The 20,412-nt window shown below is 35.0% G+C and overlaps 1 protein-coding gene across 2 annotated transcripts in view; it reads left to right on the plus strand.

Moving 5' to 3' along the window:
* SNF4Agamma (SNF4/AMP-activated protein kinase gamma subunit) overlaps window positions 1-20,412 on the plus strand; it is a 1,170,361-nt gene that overhangs the window by 592,007 nt on the left and 557,942 nt on the right. For both annotated transcript variants that reach the window (XM_069834748.1, XM_069834749.1), the window contains 2 exons: window positions 3,159-3,252; window positions 13,995-14,284. In XM_069834748.1, coding sequence (XP_069690849.1) covers window positions 3,159-3,252; window positions 13,995-14,284 — 384 coding nt within the window. The remainder of the gene's footprint in view (window positions 1-3,158; window positions 3,253-13,994; window positions 14,285-20,412) is intronic.

Genomic DNA, 20,412 nt, shown 5'->3' on the forward strand with positions numbered 1-20,412 from the left:
TATGCGGAGACTAAGAGGAATGCAAAAAATAGGAAAGACTGGAGAATGCTAGGTTTGCAGTAAAAGACCTGCCCTTTGGCAGAACACTATAAATGAATGAATATAAATTTTTGGCTTATTGTTCCGAATTTTAATCTTAGTTGCAGTCATTTATTTACACGCAGAAATTATTAATTTGCCTAAAAATCCGTCCTCTGATAATAAGTGACACCAATAAGGCATCGTTCTTGAGGTAGTTAAGTTAAGCCAGGAGATAATGAGGTAGGGTGGCCAGTTTTTCCACCTCCATTTCATACATTGCTGACTAGTAACATAGTTCACTAATCAGACTTATATTGCATGCGACATATTTTACATTGCATTCTGTTTGTATCATTTTGTAGGCTTCTTGGTCTCTCTTTCCTCTGCTTTCTGTATTCATATTTAATGGCTTTTTCATCCCTGCTTAATTTTTTTTCCTCTTTTTCGTCCACTTTAAATTCATCTTATGTCGGCTAGAACTCATTTATAGTGCCGTAGCTTTCGATGTGTAATCAGAACAAATTCTTTGGCTTCTAATTATCAGCTTTCAATCGAATGTTTGTCTCTGCATTTGTTTTATTCATTGTTGGTTTCATATAGTGTCTTTTTTGATATTGTTCTTCCTATTTGGGTATATACAGTAGATTATTCTTGCGCATGGATTCTATCGAGAATTAATAAACCGATTTCAGTTGAATTGTTACTTATAGATTCTTGCTTCACATATTCAGACTTGTCAGTTTTGGGTTAGAAGTATTGCGCTCGTATGCACGCAATTTATAGGCAGAAAATCCCAAGCTAAGGAGCAACATAAGAATCGCATTTTAGAACAGTTATGTGTGTAAGACATGATGTTTCTTTGCCGTCTGTGTAAGACGTGATGTTGCTTGCCATGCGCTCTGATGAATCTTTTCAGATGTACTTTTCTGTGGAATACGAGTGTTGTGGTTTAGATTGAATAATTTGTAACTCTTTAATTGGATTCTTGTTCGATTGTTTCTTTCCCTTTCATGTTTATCTTAAGGCGCATATACGCAGGCGTATCGTTGTTGACAAGAAATCGCATGAATGTTTGCAATGAATATTTCTAGAACATTTTTCTACAGCAAGGTGTTTGAACCAAGTCAACATTGTTGTCAGAATTTATCTGACCGTGAGTTCAGGGTGCAGAGAAAGGAACGTATTGTGCTTTTCATTTTAAGGAATGAACTTCTTTAGCTACACTTCCTGATGGTTTCTGCGTTTCCCTTTTTAATTCACGATAAAACTTTGTCGTTACAATCTTCATTTTTTTTACCTCAACTGTTTTGATATTTAACGCTTTTGAAATTTCTTGCCATGAATCCTGTTTCTTGTTCCTATTGTTATAGTCCTCACACGTAATATCCCATAAAACCGGTCGATCTCGGTACGTTTCTATTAAAGTAACTGTACTTTGTCGAATCCATTCCATATTGAAATAAAAGTAGTAGGTAATCAAGAATGTAATAGATAAGACTAAAACACACAACGTTCGGCCTCAAGCAAAATTAAATTATCATAACTGTATTGATAACATTGATGCGCCGGTGTCAGTGCGCCTTAAAAATGTTGTCAACATACCAGCCTATTTCCTTTCTCCTTTCTTAATTTCCATCTATATATTTTTTTCAGTCCTTTTCCTTCGCTTTCTGTATTTTTCCCCGTTTCTTTTTCTTCTTCGTTTCTTCCCTTGTGCCCTTTATATCTTCATTTACTATATTCTTTCTTTCTTTCTTTATTTCTTTCTTTCTTTCTTTCTTTCTTTCTTTCTTTCTTTCTTTCTTTCTTTCTTTCTTTCTTTCTTTCTAAATTATTTGTTTCTTTCGTCCGTGTTTCTCTTTTTTTTGTTTTCCCCTCTTTTGCTTTTATTTTTGTCTCTTATTTTCTTCATTATACATCTTGATTACACAACTTTTAGCACTATATCACTTTCGAAAACGTATTTTGTGTCTCACGTGTTAAATTTTATGTTACCTTGTTAACATATTTCGGCCTGCTATTGGCCATCATCAGAACTGGTTGTTGCTGGTCTTGGCGCCTTTTGTTTTGTTTCCTGTGGAGGTGTGTTTGTGTAATGTAATGTGGAGTCAAAGAGTGTGTGTGTTCCGAAATTGAGTTGTGTGTTGAGAATAAGGTACGAAAACAAAAACACGCACAAGATTGCAACCTCATTCAAGAAATTAAATTACAACATCGCGTACAGAACAAATAATACTCTACAAAAACATCTCAACACACAAACAACACAAATAAATACAACTACACAGGCGTATACAAACTCAATTCTAACACCAACAACGTAGGACAGAGAGGCAGATCATTTCAAACATGTTACATAGAACACATCACAGCCATAACAAAATTACAAAACACTTCCACATATGCAGAAAACATCACAAATGCTAACCACGCATACGGAGACATCAATACAGACATGGAAATTCTATACATACAACCAGAAAGCCAGAAACTAAACACACTAGAACAATACGAAATATACAGACACACAAAAACACATCCAAATGAAATTCTCAACACACAACTCAATTTCAGAACACACACACTCTTTGACTCCACTTTACACTACACAAACATACCCCCACAGGAAACGAAACAAAAGGCGCCAAGATCAGCAACAACCAATTCTGATGATGACCAATAGCAGGCCGAAACATGTTAACAAGGTAACATAAAATTTAACACGTGAAAGACACAAAATACGTTTTCCAAAGTCATATTTTCTCTTGTAACATTAGTTGGCTTGCTTCCTTCTGTATTTTATTTTCTTGTTCCTTCTTCATTTTTGTGTCCCTATTTACATCTTTTCCTTGTCATCTCGTTCCTCTGAAATGTTCTTTTCCTTCCCTTTTCTGTTTTCTCTTTTTACTTTTTTCATTATTTGATTATTTCCTTCCTTCCTTTACACATCGTTGTTTACCTTGTTCGTGCAGTATTTCTAACTTCTTTATTAATTTTTTTTATTTTTCTCCTTCCCTTTTCTCATCCTTTCCTTTATTTTCCGTTTCTATATCTACAATGTTATTTCATTTTCCTTCATTCTTTGTTGCAATCTATCATTTTAAGTGTTATTGACAATACAAATGATGTTGTTGCAGGAGTTGGGGTCGCAGCCGCTGCCGGTCATCAGCGTCACCGAGGACGTGGACGGCAACATGGCGTCGGGGCACGAGGGTGGCCGGCCCCGCGCAGGTGTGTATTTACTCCACATCATGGAAGAACAGGGGGTATTTCATTTCGTTTGATAGTTGGTTATACCTCATAATAATCCAACGCTTACTTTCTAATTTAACATATTTTCGTTATTACAGGAGATGTTTCCGAACTCTATTTTATTGTAAAAGAGGTAAATGTCCGTATACATGCCATGGCGTGTGTAGGTAGATGGCCAGAGTTCCTATGTTTTGGGAACTTTGGAACTAATTTGGGTAGAACCCTCTCCGGTTCCTTCTTGGAAGAGAGTAGGTAGGTACCTACTTAATTTTGTAAGAAACGAGTCGAAATGCTGCATTCATTTAGTTCCTTACATATTGTAACTAGGGCTTGGATTTATATGACTAAATATGTGGAAATATGCCTTCTTATGCCACAAAAATGCCACAATATGTCACAAGAACTTGGAAATATGACTCAAAACAAATTAAATAAAGTTAAATATTATAAAAAGAAAGATTACTTAAAACTTTTTTATTTACCATTCTATAAAATTGTTTTTGAATATTAACTCATTTTATTGGCCATAGCGGACTGTTTACCTTATAAGAAATACAAAGGGGAGAAAAGAAGGGCGAAAAATGTCCAACATCTTTCCTCTGCATGACTATAGTAATATACGTTACAAGAGCGGTATGTTGACGTTTTCATGTTCGAGGAAAAGATTGAAAAAGCGAAACGTAGTTGAGCTTTTTTAATTTCCGAGAATACGAAAACAAACATAACGTTCGTGTATCGTACAGTTTCCCTGGAAAAGGATGAGACGGTTGAATATTCTTAAGTCTCAGATGTAAGACACTGCGCATGATCGGAGACCAGAGCACCGATACACAAGATAACGAATATTGAGTTACTTAAATTCAGGCTATTTGGTTTGTTACTAGCATCGTTCCGAAATTCAATTAAAAAACTGCAAAAAATATGATAATATTACGTAAATAAAAGATAAATATATACATAAATCGTGTAGTTAAATCGACAATGGACCTTCATGACTAGATCGACACTCCGGACAGAAAGGAAACCTTTCATGTCGTTTCCATAGCTCAGACGGTAAGACTTCTGCGTGTTGTGTAGAAGAGTGCGAGTTCGATTCTTAGTCTACACAACAATTTTTTTTTGTCTAAATAACGTTGAAATAGCTAAGTCACGTTGAAATATAGTTTTACAAAGTCCTGAGATTAAGTGTTAATGATCGCAAACAATACAAAATTACAAGTTATAATATTATAAACGTTAATCTAATGAATGCATTTATACACACACATATATACAATGTAAATGCATATATATTAAAAACTAACAATTAAAATGAAATTTAAAAAATATATAATAATAGACAAACTTTTACAAAGGTTTAGAGTCCTTAGGCTATGTCATTTGTTGAGTAATTATTACAATAATTTATTAATAGCTTTCCCATATGTGTAAGAAATGCACTCGCAAAAAACAATTTTTGTTAAAAGTATGGCTTTGGATTATTTCATTCTCACCCCTGCAGTTAATTTTAACTATTTTATCTACGTGTTTGCATTCAATTTTATTCATGTTATGATTGAATGTATAAGCACTATTGCAGTTATTGACTAATTACATATATTAATAATTATTATTAAATACATCTGTTAAGTAACCAATTGCAGTATCTTTTGCAAAATCTTGAATGTTTAAGTTGTCAATAATATTTCTGTACTATATACTATAATACGTTAAAAGAATTTGCAATAGATTTGGGATCCTCTACTTTATAATCATTGGTTTTAATGAAAAAATATTTTCTTTCTTAGGATATCTACAAGTTTAAATTTAATAATATTACGAATAGGTTTAATTGCATTATCTGAATTTTGTACTTTTCTACTCAAATATATTCTATTTCCCTCTTTCATAATTTTTGATAAATTACACTGTACTTCTTGCAGTATTTAAGAACATGAAGATCATTACATTGCAACTCATTACATATAGATTCTTCTTTTTAATACATGAGATTTTGAAGTCCCTGCGTTATCTACATGTTTTAACTTTTGAATTTTTTCACAACATTGAGTGGAGAACATCCACTGAAGTGATTATGAAATTAAGTGAAAAATTCAATATATTTACTCTTAATATCAGTAGTACCAGTATCATATATGTTTTTCCAAGATTCATTTTGTAGACATAAATGTAAATAATCACTAGATACAGCAATTACGATCCTTTCTTAGTTTTTAAATTAATATTTTGAAATTGTTCAGTGACATTGGAAACACATAGGATTTGTTTATCATGGTCAGACAAGCCATTGATTATAGGTTCTGTCGAATAGGAATTCAGTCTAATTCTGTGTACAAAACGTTTATCAATGGCTGTGTTACTTCAGCTTGTATGCTATGGGAAAATGACCCTACGAATAAGGTTTCCAGTTTCAAGGAGTGAATTTAATTTACTTTTACGGAAAAGTTCCGAGAGATAATCTATGTTTATGTCACTACAGATCACAAATTCCATATGAGATTTCTAAAGTCTTTTCTTTACAAATTCAATGTTGGCTATAAATATTAATAAATAATGTAAGAAATATGAATGATTGTAGTTATAAGTCTGATTTACATTATAAAAAGCAAGAAGTTACATTCCTCGGCAAGATTCGAACTTTCGATGTTTGGTTTTGTCGTCCAACGCACAACCACGGACCTATTCAATGCTTATGTTAATAACATACAATTTAGCTGTAGCAATGTGGTGTCATAACTTGGGGTTTGTTTATTTAATGTAATTTGATTAGTTTCGCAACAATTGGACTTCCTGTTATATCCTGTTATTTAGATATTTAATTTAGGGTTGATTTATTAACTCTTACTATGCAAGATGCCTCTTATTTCAATAATTCTATATCATGTTAAATAGTCATTGTCTACACTAAAGTATTATCGTCATCTCTCATTTCTCATTGTAATGGCGAACCGACGTGACATGAGACAGCGAGTTATAGCTCTAGTTGAGGCTGGATATGGGGCTAGATCTGCTGGCCGTTTGGTCTTTGTTCCTGGAAGTACAGTTCATCGTTACCAAAATTTTGGGGAGGTCGGAAATCGCCCTATTCCTGGGCGTCCGCGGATTTCTTCATTGGAAGAGGATGCTCTTTTATTCGAGACAGTTCGACAGGACCCCTTTCTGACTGCTAACGAAATAAGAGCAGCATCTAACTTTCCCGGCTCTTCACAGACTGTGATCAGCAGGTTGAGGAACCGCGGTATTAGGAGCCGGAGGGCTGCGCAAATGGAAATATTGGGGGAAGCACAAGCTGTCGACCGTCTTGCCTTCGCTACCAATCGAGTGGATTTCGATTGGAGAAATGTAATTTTCTCCGACGAAACAACCATCTCGAGTGATTACGAAGGTCCTGTCCGTGTCTATCGTGAGGATGGTCTCCGACATGATCAGCGCTATGTGCACCGACGTGAAAGATCGGGGCGCTTTAGCATATCGTGTTGGGGGTGGATGTCTTACGATGGACCTGGCGTTATAGAACGCATCGATGGCCGGTTTAATGCAGAAACTTACGAGCACATTCTGGAAAATATATTCCTTCCCTCCGCCCGAGAACGTTTTCCCGAAGGAACATTGCTGTTCCAGCAGGATAACCATCCCGTGCACTATGCTGCAAGCATTCAAAGATGGTTTCAAAGGAGACCCGAGATCGAAATCATTAATTGGCCTCCGAAGTCACCTGATTTGAATGTCATCGAAAATTTATGGACGGAATTGAAAAAGAGAAGGATAGCCACCTATGCCCACCGACGCCCTCGAAATCGAGACGAATTGTGGGATCAAGTTGTTGACACCTGGGAAGATCTCGCCGGGGATCAGAACTTATTTCACAATCTCGTGACATCCATGCCGGATCGACTTAGAGCTGTAATAGAAGCTGATGGCATGTGGACAAGATTTTAAGTTAACAGGTCTCTTTTTGTTTCTTATGATTTTTGTTTGAGGAAGAATACTTTTAACTTCCAAGTAAGATTTATTTTTTTGACGAGGTTCAGCCCACTTGTAAGAACCAGAAATTGGGCATAACTTATTCCATATTTTTCGACAAATTAGACAGTCGAGGAACTCTGAACAAATTAATTACACCTCAATAAAAAAAAGTTTTACCTGGGATCGAACACGAGACGTTTCGGTTATACAATGGAACCGGCACGCTACTATATGAGCTACCGAGACAAGACAGTGATAGCAGCAGTCCAGAATGTAGATCCCTTAGCAGGCATTTGCCATTCGGTACAGTGAAGCAATGATATTTTGGGACTCGAGCTATGTTGTGAAATCCTGGCCTTAAATGGCAGTCTTCTTCGTGATCCTTATTCTGGTACTTGTCCTTGTTGTGGTCCTTGTAACAATTCTTGTACTATTTCTCATGTTATGTATCGTTACGTCGATATCGAGTGAACCGCGCTGTAGAACTTTAACTTCCGACGACCAAGATTCGTCTCATTCTACATTATTTTGTGCGAAGATCGTTTATTACATACCTGAAAGACGAATTTCTAATTAGTTGCAATGAAATCTCCATCTTGGTTTCTGTTTAATGACGGCAACTTCGGAAAGCCAAAATATCTTTCTTCAACATTGTTGCTATAAAATGTTTTCTCTGTTTACTATACTCCATCAGGCCGTGATATACGTCTGTCCTTTTTTCCCCCCAGTCTATAAATGCGAACTTAAAACAAACGGTAAGGTTATGTAATGATTTATTTTTCATTTTAATATTGTAACAATATTATTTATATAACATATTGCAGTAATAACATCGGCACCTCGAATCTTGTTGATTTTTTCACGGCTTCCTTAATGTTACTTGTATCAGGAATGCAATAAGTTTCATGGAGTAGTAGACTTTACTTAATTTTTGTAAATATTTAAAAACAATAATTAACATTGCAATTTAGGTGAAATTGCAGTGGTAAGTTTCCAGTTTATAATTATTACTATGTTAAACGTCTCTAAAAATAATATGTTAAAAGACTAAAGCAGTAAAATGAATGTCGCGCTTAAGCGGTAAGAAGAGGGAAATTGTTATGTGTGTTACGTTGGGAATACTGAATGTGGTATTTCACACTTACCGCGTATTGGTTCTGTGCGGAAAACAAGCAAATATGCACGATCTCGCACAAATTATTTTACAGCTATGTTAACAAGGTCACCGGTTGTTTATGAATTACTACCTGGCAACAGCGGGGTTGAAACCTCTTAAAGCGTGAGGTATTCGGAGGAGTAAATGCGGTGAAGGTGAGACCGACCAGCAACAATCTGGCCATAGTCTTAACATTCTTCTGTCTTTGTGTTTTGACTTGCTGCTGGCTAATTCAGTTACCTTTGAACTACAAAATATTTCTAAGGAAAGGAAATCCAAAATGAATAATCAAACACAACGCAGAATCTCTTGCCATTAGTGACACCAAACGTGTGAATAATAGTCGGAGAATTTTTAAACCAAGTATTGTAATGACCACAAATATGCTTTTATACCAATTTTTGGGTACAATATGACTTCATGCTGAAATATAGTAAAATATGCATTTATGGGACAAATAAAGACATTAGAAATGTGTTTAATTTAACTTAAGTTTGTGAAAAGAGATCAGGATAAAAATGTATATGTCATAGAAATCCGAGCCCTAATTATAAACATACATGCATCCCTTTCTGCAATATACTGTTAATATTTACCACAACCCAAATCCTATATTACAAATCTTGATCAGTGCTTTTTCTAGCAGAACGCGCCGGAACACCATTCCGTCAACTTTCTGTTATATTTTTCATAATGGAACCGAGATGAGAAAATAATGAAGCTTTTTTTCTTTGAACTCCGCTCAGGTCTTCAAAGTCTTGAAGTTGGACGAAAAGGAGGTTTAAAATGACAAAATTCCCGTGCACCGGACAGTAATCATCTCCCCATCCGCTAAAATATATTCTATGCAGAGCTCCACCTCCTTTTTCTCCAGAAAAAAAGCACTGCTCTTGATGCCATAAAATTGGCGTTCCATACATAATTTAAAACCGTTTATCTTGTATTACAAATTTCGGAATATTGTAGGATCCGGTGAGAACTGCGTTCCGATAAAGAAAGGAACAAAACAAGCATGAAATGAACGTAGAACTCTGATTTAAAAATGATCACCATAATATTGCAAGAAAACGTTTCTGCTGAGGGGAAATCCACGGGTGACATCTTTAACCTTTAACTTACGGTACAAAAATAGTATAATTCTATAAGATCTATCTTCAGGTTGTCACAGCACTCTTATATCAGTTAAAAAATAAGTATACATGCTTCATTGTACCTGGTAACTCCTATTTTAAACATTTTCTCCATTCATTTTAAAAATCGTGTACAAAATACTTAACCACTATTTTCAACAGTAGTTAGTTTGACAGGAATGCAATCTGAATTTAATATCTCTGGATTCAATTTCCTCTCTTGTATGTCGGTTTTACTGCCAAACATCCAATCTCTTCCTAGTATAGGCCTACTGTACACCAAGGCTCATACATTGTATGTATGAAACTCAGTCTAGTACAAACAGTCACGAAGCTCAATACGTAGGGAATATGCATCCAATGATAGTTGAACTTTAGTTGCTAACCGCTTGGAGCATTGTATCGCGAGAAATGAAAAAAATCACCTCAAGCTTCGTGACTGTATGTACTATAGACTGTTTGTCTATGCTATAGTCTGTCGTATGAACCTTGATTGTACCCCAGATCAATATATAACAGATAGTTCATCTCTATGTTAAAATGGGTAGCACTTTGAAGACAACAACCGCCAGGATCTCCATCTGTTCTCCGTATACGAACACGAGGTGGCATTACAGTCGCTAAAGGAATTCAAATGGGAGTTATGGCGTGCCTCCTTACGTAACAACTAGATGGCAGAATAGTAAATCTGACAAAAGTTGTTACCGTCAAAGCCTATAAGGCCGAGCAATCTGAGTATATGATATATACTTGTTTTTTTGAAAGATGGGACATGACAGTTAAGCGCCGAGCTTGGAACTACAGTGCCATGTTGCCAATATGGACTACCACGCTGCCAGCTGATCGAAGCTAGCAATTGTCGTTAAGATGGCTGACGTTAAAACATTCATTGACAATTTACGCGAAGGTAGGAAAACAATACAAAAATCGACAGAGAATCAAAGACGAAACGAACCAGTGCTAACATTGTGTGCACTATAAATGTCGCCAAGAGAGCTATTAAGCACTCGCCATGTGGGAACTGGAAGTTGGCAACTCAACTGTTGTTACCATAGCAACAGGCCTACCACGCTATGTGACATTCAGTTGTTTTTCCGATCGCAACGCTCCTGTCATGTCCCATCTTTCAAAAAAACAAGTATAGGACTGTACACAACTATTGTCAGCTCCAGTACTGTTTGTTGCAGGTTTACTGTGCACATAGTACGAATCCGTACTGATAGATGGCAGCACATTGTTAATTCTTGCGCTCTGGTGGCGACAATTTGAAGTTTAAGATGAATTTTGCCGTAGCTTGAAAAATAAAAATACTGTAATCGTAATCTCTTACCTGTTTTTACAAACGTATTCTTAACATAATACTAAATAAAAAATATAACAGTAATGAAGTGAAAATAATTATAAAATATAGTGCACACATTTTATTTCCTTACTGCTAAGCTGCACTTCAACTCTCTATAACTGTGTTGCTGTCATACGGAACTTATAGGCCTATGGATTGTAGTTGGTTGTTTAAAACGACGCTGTATCAACTACTAGGTTATTTAGCTATTTTGCGCAGATGAAATTCGTGATAGTTTAATGGTATTTGGCGAGATGAGGCCAAGGACTCATTATGCCATTACTTGAAATTCACAGTTGGGGGAAACTTCGGGAATGACTCAACCAGGTAGGCCTAATCAACCCATGCCCGAGTGCAGGTACGAATCAATACGCAAACTCGCCTATAGCCTGAGCTACGCTGGTGGCTCCGTTGGTGACAGAATAATGTCATTGGCGGTCACTCACTATTACCATTGTTATTACATTGAAATTTAAAATATACGATACATGGTTACATTTTAAAAAAACAGCGTGCACAAAGGATTATTCGTTTAAGGCTTTTTTGATCAAAGTGTGCCGCTTTTCGTACCCCCTTTTATTTTAAATACTTTCACTATTTTTAAATTTTCGGATGAGGTATAGCATCCACTGGCCACTGAACGAATACTTTTAACATGCCAATGTGACGCTATAAACCAATTTTCAACACTTTTATCACAGCCACAACACATTTCAGTTTTTACTGCACTTTGTATATGGAATTATCGCTTAACGAACTAAATGTAATTATGAAGAATGGAGACTAGAGTCGCCCACCATCACGTTCCATTTCTTCCACTAGATGACTCCCGACACGACATGCACCAAGGAGGCAACATTAAGTAAACGAAATGATACTAAACGTGAGGAGGGTTATTACAGATTTGTAGTAATTATTATGTGACAGGTTAGGTTAGGTTAGGTTAGGTTAGGTTAGGTGAGGTGTGCATTATGTGACATTAGGTTAGATTAGATGTGTATTATGTGACATTAGGTTAGGTTAGCTGTGTATTATGTGATATTAGGTTAGGTTAGATTAGGTGTGTATTATGTGACATTAGGTTAGGTTAGATTAGATTAGGTGTGTATTATGTGACAGCTGTGTATTATTATATGAGAGGTTAGGTAGCCTATGTAATATTATGTGAGAGATTAGATTAGATATGTATTAGGTGAGAGGTTAGGTTATATTAGGTGTAGTATTATGTGAGGGGTGTTGGCGACATTGAAAGCCCCCAAACTAAATTCAGCTTGTTGTGCTATTAGATCTATGCAAAAGATAGTAAATTTCAATACCTTAAAAACAATATACTATGCGTACTTCCACTCGGTAATGAGTTTTGGAATAATATTCTGGGGAAATTCCACAGATAGTAACAATATATTCCTATTACAAAAAAGAGGGTGAAATAGTAAAATAATAGTAGAATAATAGTAGGTGCGAAATCTAGGGAGTCGTGTAGGAGTATTTTTAAAAATACTACAAATAATGCCCATGGCTTGTCAGTATATCTTTTCATTAATAGTCTTCCTCGTATGTAATCGTGAAAACTTTGTAACTAATTCAACAGTTCATAGCATAAATACACGTCAAAAAAATGACGTTCATACTCCATCGGCAAGTCTATCGTGCTATCAAGAAGGAGTGCGTTATATGGCAGTAAAAAATTTTAATAGCCTCCCTATCGATATAAAAAATTAAACTCAAAACATAAAATTATTTAGGGCCAAATTAAAGAAGTACCTAATTTCTCACGCCTTCTATTCTGTAGGTGAATTCATGACATTCAATAACACCATGAAATTGATACTAAAACTATGTGTTGTACTAGTAGACTGTATTGTAAATCTCGTCTGTATATATTTCATCTAGACTGTGACTATAAATTAAGATTTTATAATAGTATTAAGTTTTTTGACTTGTTCCATATTCTAGCTGTAAGCATGTATGAATACCATGGAATGTTAATAAATACACTACAATACAATACAATCATATTCAGCAAATATGGCCATTATCAGTCACTCACGACGAATTTGGTATATATAAGTAAAGTACGTATTTGGGGCGTGTTGGGCGGGCTTACAGCTATCCAATTTCCACTACTCCATATCATAAATCCTAAGCATTTTCAAGGTATTTTAACAATTTTCTCTAGTGCCAAGGACATAAGTAACCTTCACCAAATTTTCTAACAAGATGACAAAAACAATGTAGCAGACTAAGAACTTTGTAACTTTGAAAATTCTCAGCAATCTCTGGTAGGCTTATGTCAGTTCGTGAGAAATTTAAGCAAACTCCTGCTGTTGAATATAAAACTGAGAAACATCAATTACAATCACACGAACACCACAAAATAAATTTTCATTCGAATGAACTGCCAGGCCCAGTAGGAAACTTAACCTCTTCAATTGGAACTGGGTGAGTCTGCTTGTCTTCTCTTTGTCTTATGTTATTTATTGTTATTTATAGCTAGCATTGACAGCCTCAGTAGCAGGAAGGAATATCGTTAACACAGCTTCAAGTGTAAGTGCCACTTAGCACTTAGCAGTAAGAAAATAAACTAAGCACACGAAATGTGAAATTGAACCATAAAAGGAAATAATTTATGGAAGTTCTAGGGACAAAGGGAAGAGATCGACTTACTATATGAACGATGTATTAATGGAATTGAAAATATGACTAAATTGAGATGTAGAAATTGAAAGATTGTTGCACAGGATGGATATAGATGGCTGCGAATGGTGAGTCCAATCCGAGCTGTAGTGCCAATGACACACACATGTTATGAAAAATTGAACGTTGCTTTACAAGGAAAAGTAGCCTATCCCTATTTTTTTAAATAAAATTTTGGAAGAGATGTCTGATGTGGCCATATTAGGCCTAATTAAGAATTGATTTGGAAGTGAGTAATTGAAAACACACTCCCATAAAATATTAAAGTAAGATATGAAGTTGCCAATATTTTTTTCAAGTAGGCATTACAAGAAGTCAATTAATTAGATGCATATTTAGTACATTTGATGTGAATATGTGTATATTAAATGGAAAATGTATTAAAGTTTGACTTTTATTAGATGTTTTCACATTTCACACTTGTTCGCAGGAACATGGAGTATCTCACACACACGGCACCTAAATGTGGGACATGGTTCTTCCAGTCCCTCGCCATCCAGTGCTGCCAACAATACATCATCTTCGTCAGGATCAAGCTCAAGACAAAGGCGCAAGTCTGGGGATGATATATTACACCAACAACAGGCCTCCTCCCCATCTCGCAAGCCTGCTACAATCCTAGATGCCTTCAGGCCACGCTCAAAGTCTGATGCCTCCCGCACTAAGAAACCAGGCAGTGCGGGCAGCACTATTATCTCGCAGATGAAAAGTGCCATGCAGGTAATGCCGAGTGCCTGTCACTCAGATAATGTCAGAATCTCTTCAGAAAGTTGTACATATCATTTATTCATATACTTCGAATGTATAATGTGTAATAATTTCATAATAATGGGCACCTTGAACCCTAGGTCAGCCACGTTTTGGAGGCTCCCCTCTTCATCCCAAGAAATGTATTTTATTTATTTACCAGAAATACAAATACAATTAAAACAGACAGAAAAACTAAAATTAAATTAACAATTAATCTACAACAATAATGGCAGAATTTAAGTGACACAATGTACAAAAGAAATAATGACAGCTTAATCAGAATTGTTATACTTATATACTAGCAAAGACAACAAAAAAATTAATAATATATAACACAGTTCAATTATTATGACAGTTTATTACATTGAGATACAAAACATCACATCTAGCAACTTATTGAAACTCGAGTTCATGCAATAAAACACTCTGCTCTAATTTAGTTTTAAATTGTAATAATGTCCGGCAATCCCTGACTTCACTAGGTAAAGAATTCTAGAGGTGAGATGATATTACAGTAAAAAGAGATGAGTATAAAGTAGTTCTGTGACAAGGAATGAAAAGAAGCGATTGATGCTGATTACTAGGTGTTGTGAGGAACTGAAAGTGTGATGCGAGATAATTTGGAAGAAGTATGTAGAATTTTGAATAGAAGTGACAAGGAATGTATAATTCTTCTTTCCCTTACACGAACTCACGAGAGTTAGTTTGAGAGTCTGTATTACATGGTCAAATTTCCTAGTATTACAGATAAATCGTATAGACACATTATCATCACATTGCAGTCTTTCAGCTAGGCTAGTGTTTAGATTGGTTAACAAAGAATCACAGTAATCGAAATGGGGCATCACAAGTATTTGAATAAGGTTCTTTTTTAGGATAAACTGAAAAGATTATTGAGGTGTTTAAGAGAATGGCGTATGAAAGTATTTTCTTGCATGTGTTGGTAACCTGAGTATTCCAGTTTAAGTCGTTACCCATAAAGATGCCTAGATCGTGTATGATCAATACAGTATTAGGTTTTATGCATCCTTAATTAAAAATTATTATGAATGTGCTTATCGCAATTTTAAAAAATTTGTCAGTGGAAAAGGAATGTGTTACTTGCTTTCGAATTAAACCAATGAATTAATAATTTAATTTATTTTAAATTGAAAGAAAAAGTAAAAAAAAATAACTTCAATTAATGTTACTAAAATTACATAAGTTTAAAATTCACTGTCGTGAATATTACTAATAGACTTTTTTTTTTTTTTTGTAAGTCCACTCAGCATGCTTTCATGCTTGGGTAGCACCATCGAAGTCGAATGTAGCACTTACTATAAAACAGTCAAGTTTGAGTCTCAAACCTGTAGAAAAGTTTGTGACGTAGTTCTTCACTCTTATCAGAATATAAAATATCTCTCTATAAGAAATAAGAAAATTACATCTCTTTGGAGGAAGAGGGAGGAGATGATAGGTTAGATTAATGTTATCACTAGATATTAGATGTTAAAGCATTTGTAGGATGAAATTTATGTGACTTACAAGTAATTAAATATGAGAAAAACAGTCACTAAATACGACAGATAAAATACGTCATTGGCTTAGTGTCATTTTTGCAGAAGCACTATGAGTAATTAACAGATGATGATGGTGATGACGATGACGACGATTCTTATCTTAGCTTTATTTTTAGTTGTCTTTAAGTCCAGGGAAAGAAGCTGTAAGCGTTAGAGTACGAACATTGCAGTGTGCATTGTAATCGTTACCAGACTGCCAGATCCTCCAGTCTCTTTATGGTCCATTAGTCATCATTAGAGCAACTCACATTATGCGTTATTTTTTGATAATTATGCTTTATCTTTTTTCAAATTATGCTTTATTTTAAAAATTTTTAACATAAATAATACGTAATGATGTCTTTTATACCAATAAACTTAAGTCAAATACTGTTAATGTATATCATCGAACTGAATTTTTTTTGTCACTGATGTTAGTTTGCAGAATAGGTATTAAGTTCATAAAAGAATACACTGTAAGCAATCTAGTTATGAAATGAATGAAAATCTAGTCATCCTTGTTACTGTCACTCGCACTCTCCAGATGAAAAACACCCTCTTGAAGTTGATTTTGATTAATTGCAAGTTGTAAGTGAGACTGTAGATTTTCTTCTAACAGACATGACCGTATAGGTTCAAAATCCAATTGAGAGTAGAAAAGCTTCTCTCAACTGAAGCAGATGATGGAGGAACCATAATTTATTGCCTTCATTGCCAACTTACTTAGGATAGGCATCTTGGTGGAATGTTTCTGCCAGAATGATAAGGCAGAAGTTGAAGACAAATTTTCTCCATGTACCATTGCTGCATATGTTGATATTTCTTCCACTGGAACATCAATGGCAGAGAAATGTTTCACTTCATCTGAAGTAAAAACAGAAGAAATCTTCTTAGGAACAGCTAATTTTGGATCTAAATTCTGAACTTCCTTCCAGAAATTTAGAGCAAGATGACGTTCATTCATATATCCTGCCAATTTTTTACATGTTGCACCTGAACTTTGAACCATCTGAAGAACTGATGATCTAAGAAGCCAGACCTTTGTTGCATCTTGATTATCTGATTCCAAAACGTGTATTTGATTGCAGAGTCCATCAGAAATTTGAGAATATAGCTCTGAGTTGAAGTACAAGTTCTTTATTTTCACCTAGTTGCTTTAAGTTTGTTATAGCAGCACTGTCTTCACCATCTTCCAAATCATTCCAATGTTTGACTGCATTGAAATTGATGCAATGACATTTTCCTGCCTTCAGTCATGTCCCACAGTGGGTTATTACAGGAACTGAGATAGAACATATGTTCCTGCTTCTTGTAGGCAGTCCAGCAATCTCTCCCTTCTGGCTGGAATTTTTGCTAAAGCAGCCTTAACAGCTGCAATGAATTCATCAGCAATTTTTAGCGAAAATCTAATCTCTTCAGCACAAAGATGCAATACGTGAGTCCAACATGTAGAATGCAGAAGCTGACAGTGACCTGAAGGTGCAACTACAGCCATTCGCCTGTCAGCAGAAAGCATATATGGCGCACTGTCTGATATTAAAACAATAAAATTGTCTCTGTGAACACCAGTAAAATCTAGTGTATCAAGTAAAAGGTGGTCAGAGCGTGGTGCTGACCACACCACCTCATTCTAGTGCCGAGGTCATGGAAAGCGTGGGGCTCTACCACCATGCCCCCCAAATGCCTTCATGGCATGTTGCGGGGATACCTTTACCTTTACAAAGAGAATGTAATGTAAATTTATATTTTATGTAGAGCAATAGGCCTATTGCATATCATTTTAGACACTAAAATTGTAAATAAAGCTTATTGCTTTGTTGCAAAATCATACGTACTGGTACTATGGTAGACATGTAAGAAGACAATTCTGCTCTTACAATCATTGCCAAAAAAGCTCTCGATTAGGAATTATACTCGGAATTGTACATACAAATACAAAATATGTCACTAATTTACATTTTAAGACATGAAAGAGTATTATAGCAATGCTGACAGTAAAACAAGATCTCATGGAATAACTCTGCAAGAATCTTTTTATTTAAGGTTTTTTTTTTTGAGATTATGTTCCTACAAAAGTAGTTCATAAGTAAAAAAAAAAAAAAAAAAATACTGTTATAAAATTACATTATCTCTTCAGATAACGAACAACCGCACATTCGACTGTTGAAGTCTTATGGATGTACTTTGTCTTAAAAAAAAAAAAAAAGTTATAGTTCACTCCTAACTGTAGAATTTTTTCGCGATTGAAATTTTCATAAACGTTTAAGCAAGAAATGAATAAAAAGTAATTTACAGTAAGAGGACATCATCTCGAAAACTGCAAAAGTAGGCTGTAATATAAAACACTGCTTTAGTCACTTTTCATATATATGAAATATATTCAAAGTGTTCACTGATACGAAATAATGCATTTTCATAAACTTTTGATATTCAATTATTACTGCACTTATTATAATATACTATATGTAGCAGTCTTTGATTTTTTCTACACTTCAGTTGCTACATTGTTATCATATTAAGCAAAAAAGAACTAAAAACAAAATATGCGCTTTTCCTATCTTCATGCTGGCTGCAATCAATTGACTCTTGAGTCACTGCTGGAAGTTGACTGTTTGAGACTGATTTCTTAAAAACTAGTAATATAACTTCCAATGCTGTATTTCTTTGAGATTACTGTGATGAGTAAGTAATCATAGGAATTCTTGCAGTTGGTTCTGAGAAATTCTTTGGTGCAAAAATCTTATGATCCGAAGAAAAGGTATCTCTCTCTCACCACTCTATCTTCCCACCTCTTCTGTATTTCAAGCATAAGGCCGGGTGCACACAGAATCAGATGCGACACAGCTCTTTGCGATGCGACATTTTGCTTTATAGTGTTTCACGACAACAGCTTAACACAGTCTGCTCGTGACAACTGATTTGCTGGTTGTATGAAATTGGAAAACTGGCCTAGGCTAGAAAATGACATCAGTGAATGAGACTGTCTGTATCAGAAATTCCATTGTATTGGTTATTACTTCCTAAGGGTCCTAATATGCCTAAAAATCTATACAATTGAAAGCGTCTTATAATTAAATGTGGTACTACTAATGTAGTGCACGAACGTCATTTTGTATGTTTATGACTACTTCACGAGCCACAATAATGAAAAATATATTAAATCAATAATAAGTGATAGTATAGAACAGACCAGTAGACACACTACAAATTATTATTACTAATTATTATTCACCTGGTGCTTTCATCTCATTTGAAATTTCCTCCCATATTTTTTAGAAACCACATTATTGTAGTGATATTGTTTCAGAGTGGGATTGTATAGGACATAGCTTCCCTGTACTAAAACAACCAATTTAATATGCATTGAGCTCCATTCTGAATAATGTGCACTACACAACAATACTATCTGTAGATAGAGGAAGTGTGTAATTATGTACGTGGCTACTCATGCATGCGCAGTACATTGCAGTTGTCATTGTCTGCTTGCGACCAAGTTCAAGAGTCATCCAATGTTGTCTCCTCATGTCTGCTCGTGACCATCTTGTCATGTCTGATTCTGTGCGCACCCCACCATAAGAACAAAATGTTGTGTCACACTGGACTGTATCTGATTCTTTGTGCACCCGGCCTAACTTAATGACTACTGCTCCATATTTGTTTTGTAGCATATATCTGAAATATTTTAAATAGGGAGAAAAAATCATTTCTCTCCAGTGAATTACAATCTAAATTGTCTTATGATGAGCTTGTGACTGGTGATGATTTATGTAACGAACATTTCCAGGTTTTGTTTTTATTAGAACCTTTTTCTTGTTTATTTTTAGCACTTCCCCTCTTCCGAGCTCAATTGACTCGTGATAAAAATATGTTGATTGCCATTGATATTGAAGTATTCAGATACAGTGCAGGAGGTTTATAATAGAAAGAATCGATAATATTGTGCTTAAATTGAATCGGAAGTACTTTTAATAGTCAAAAGAGAAAATGGGACATTTTATAGTCATATTCAAGAATTAATACTTTTATGACCTAATCATCATTTTCACTTTTTCATCACATCTAGGGTCACCTTATTCTTCACATCTAAAAGGAGAACATTTCTCAGCTAAAAAGAGGACTCTCTAGTAAAGGGCAGTGGAGTCACAATTGAGAATTTTTTAATCAAATAATTCAATGTTATTTATTTGCTATAATGTATATTATTCGGTTAGTGGTCAGTACATCTAAAGATTTAATGTTTAATACAATAATGTCTAATTCCTCAGGCCTAATGACAGAAGATCTAAGAAAGCAGCGCTATTAAGAATAAGTCTAATGTAAAATTAAGTCCATTACAATGATGTATAACTTACAATCCTGTCCAATACCTCTATGTCTAACTTCCAATATTGTCTAATGACAGAAAGTCTAAGAAAGTGGGTCTAACATCAATATGCTTTATATAAAATGAAATTCGATACAACTATTTCTAACTTATAATCATATCCAATACATCTGTATCTAACTTCCAATGTTGTCGAAACTGTGAAAGGTAAAAAATGTGCAACAGATTTCGACTCC

The sequence above is a fragment of the Periplaneta americana genome, chromosome 9, assembly GCF_040183065.1.
Source record: "Periplaneta americana isolate PAMFEO1 chromosome 9, P.americana_PAMFEO1_priV1, whole genome shotgun sequence".
Lineage (NCBI taxonomy): Eukaryota > Metazoa > Arthropoda > Insecta > Blattodea > Blattidae > Periplaneta > Periplaneta americana.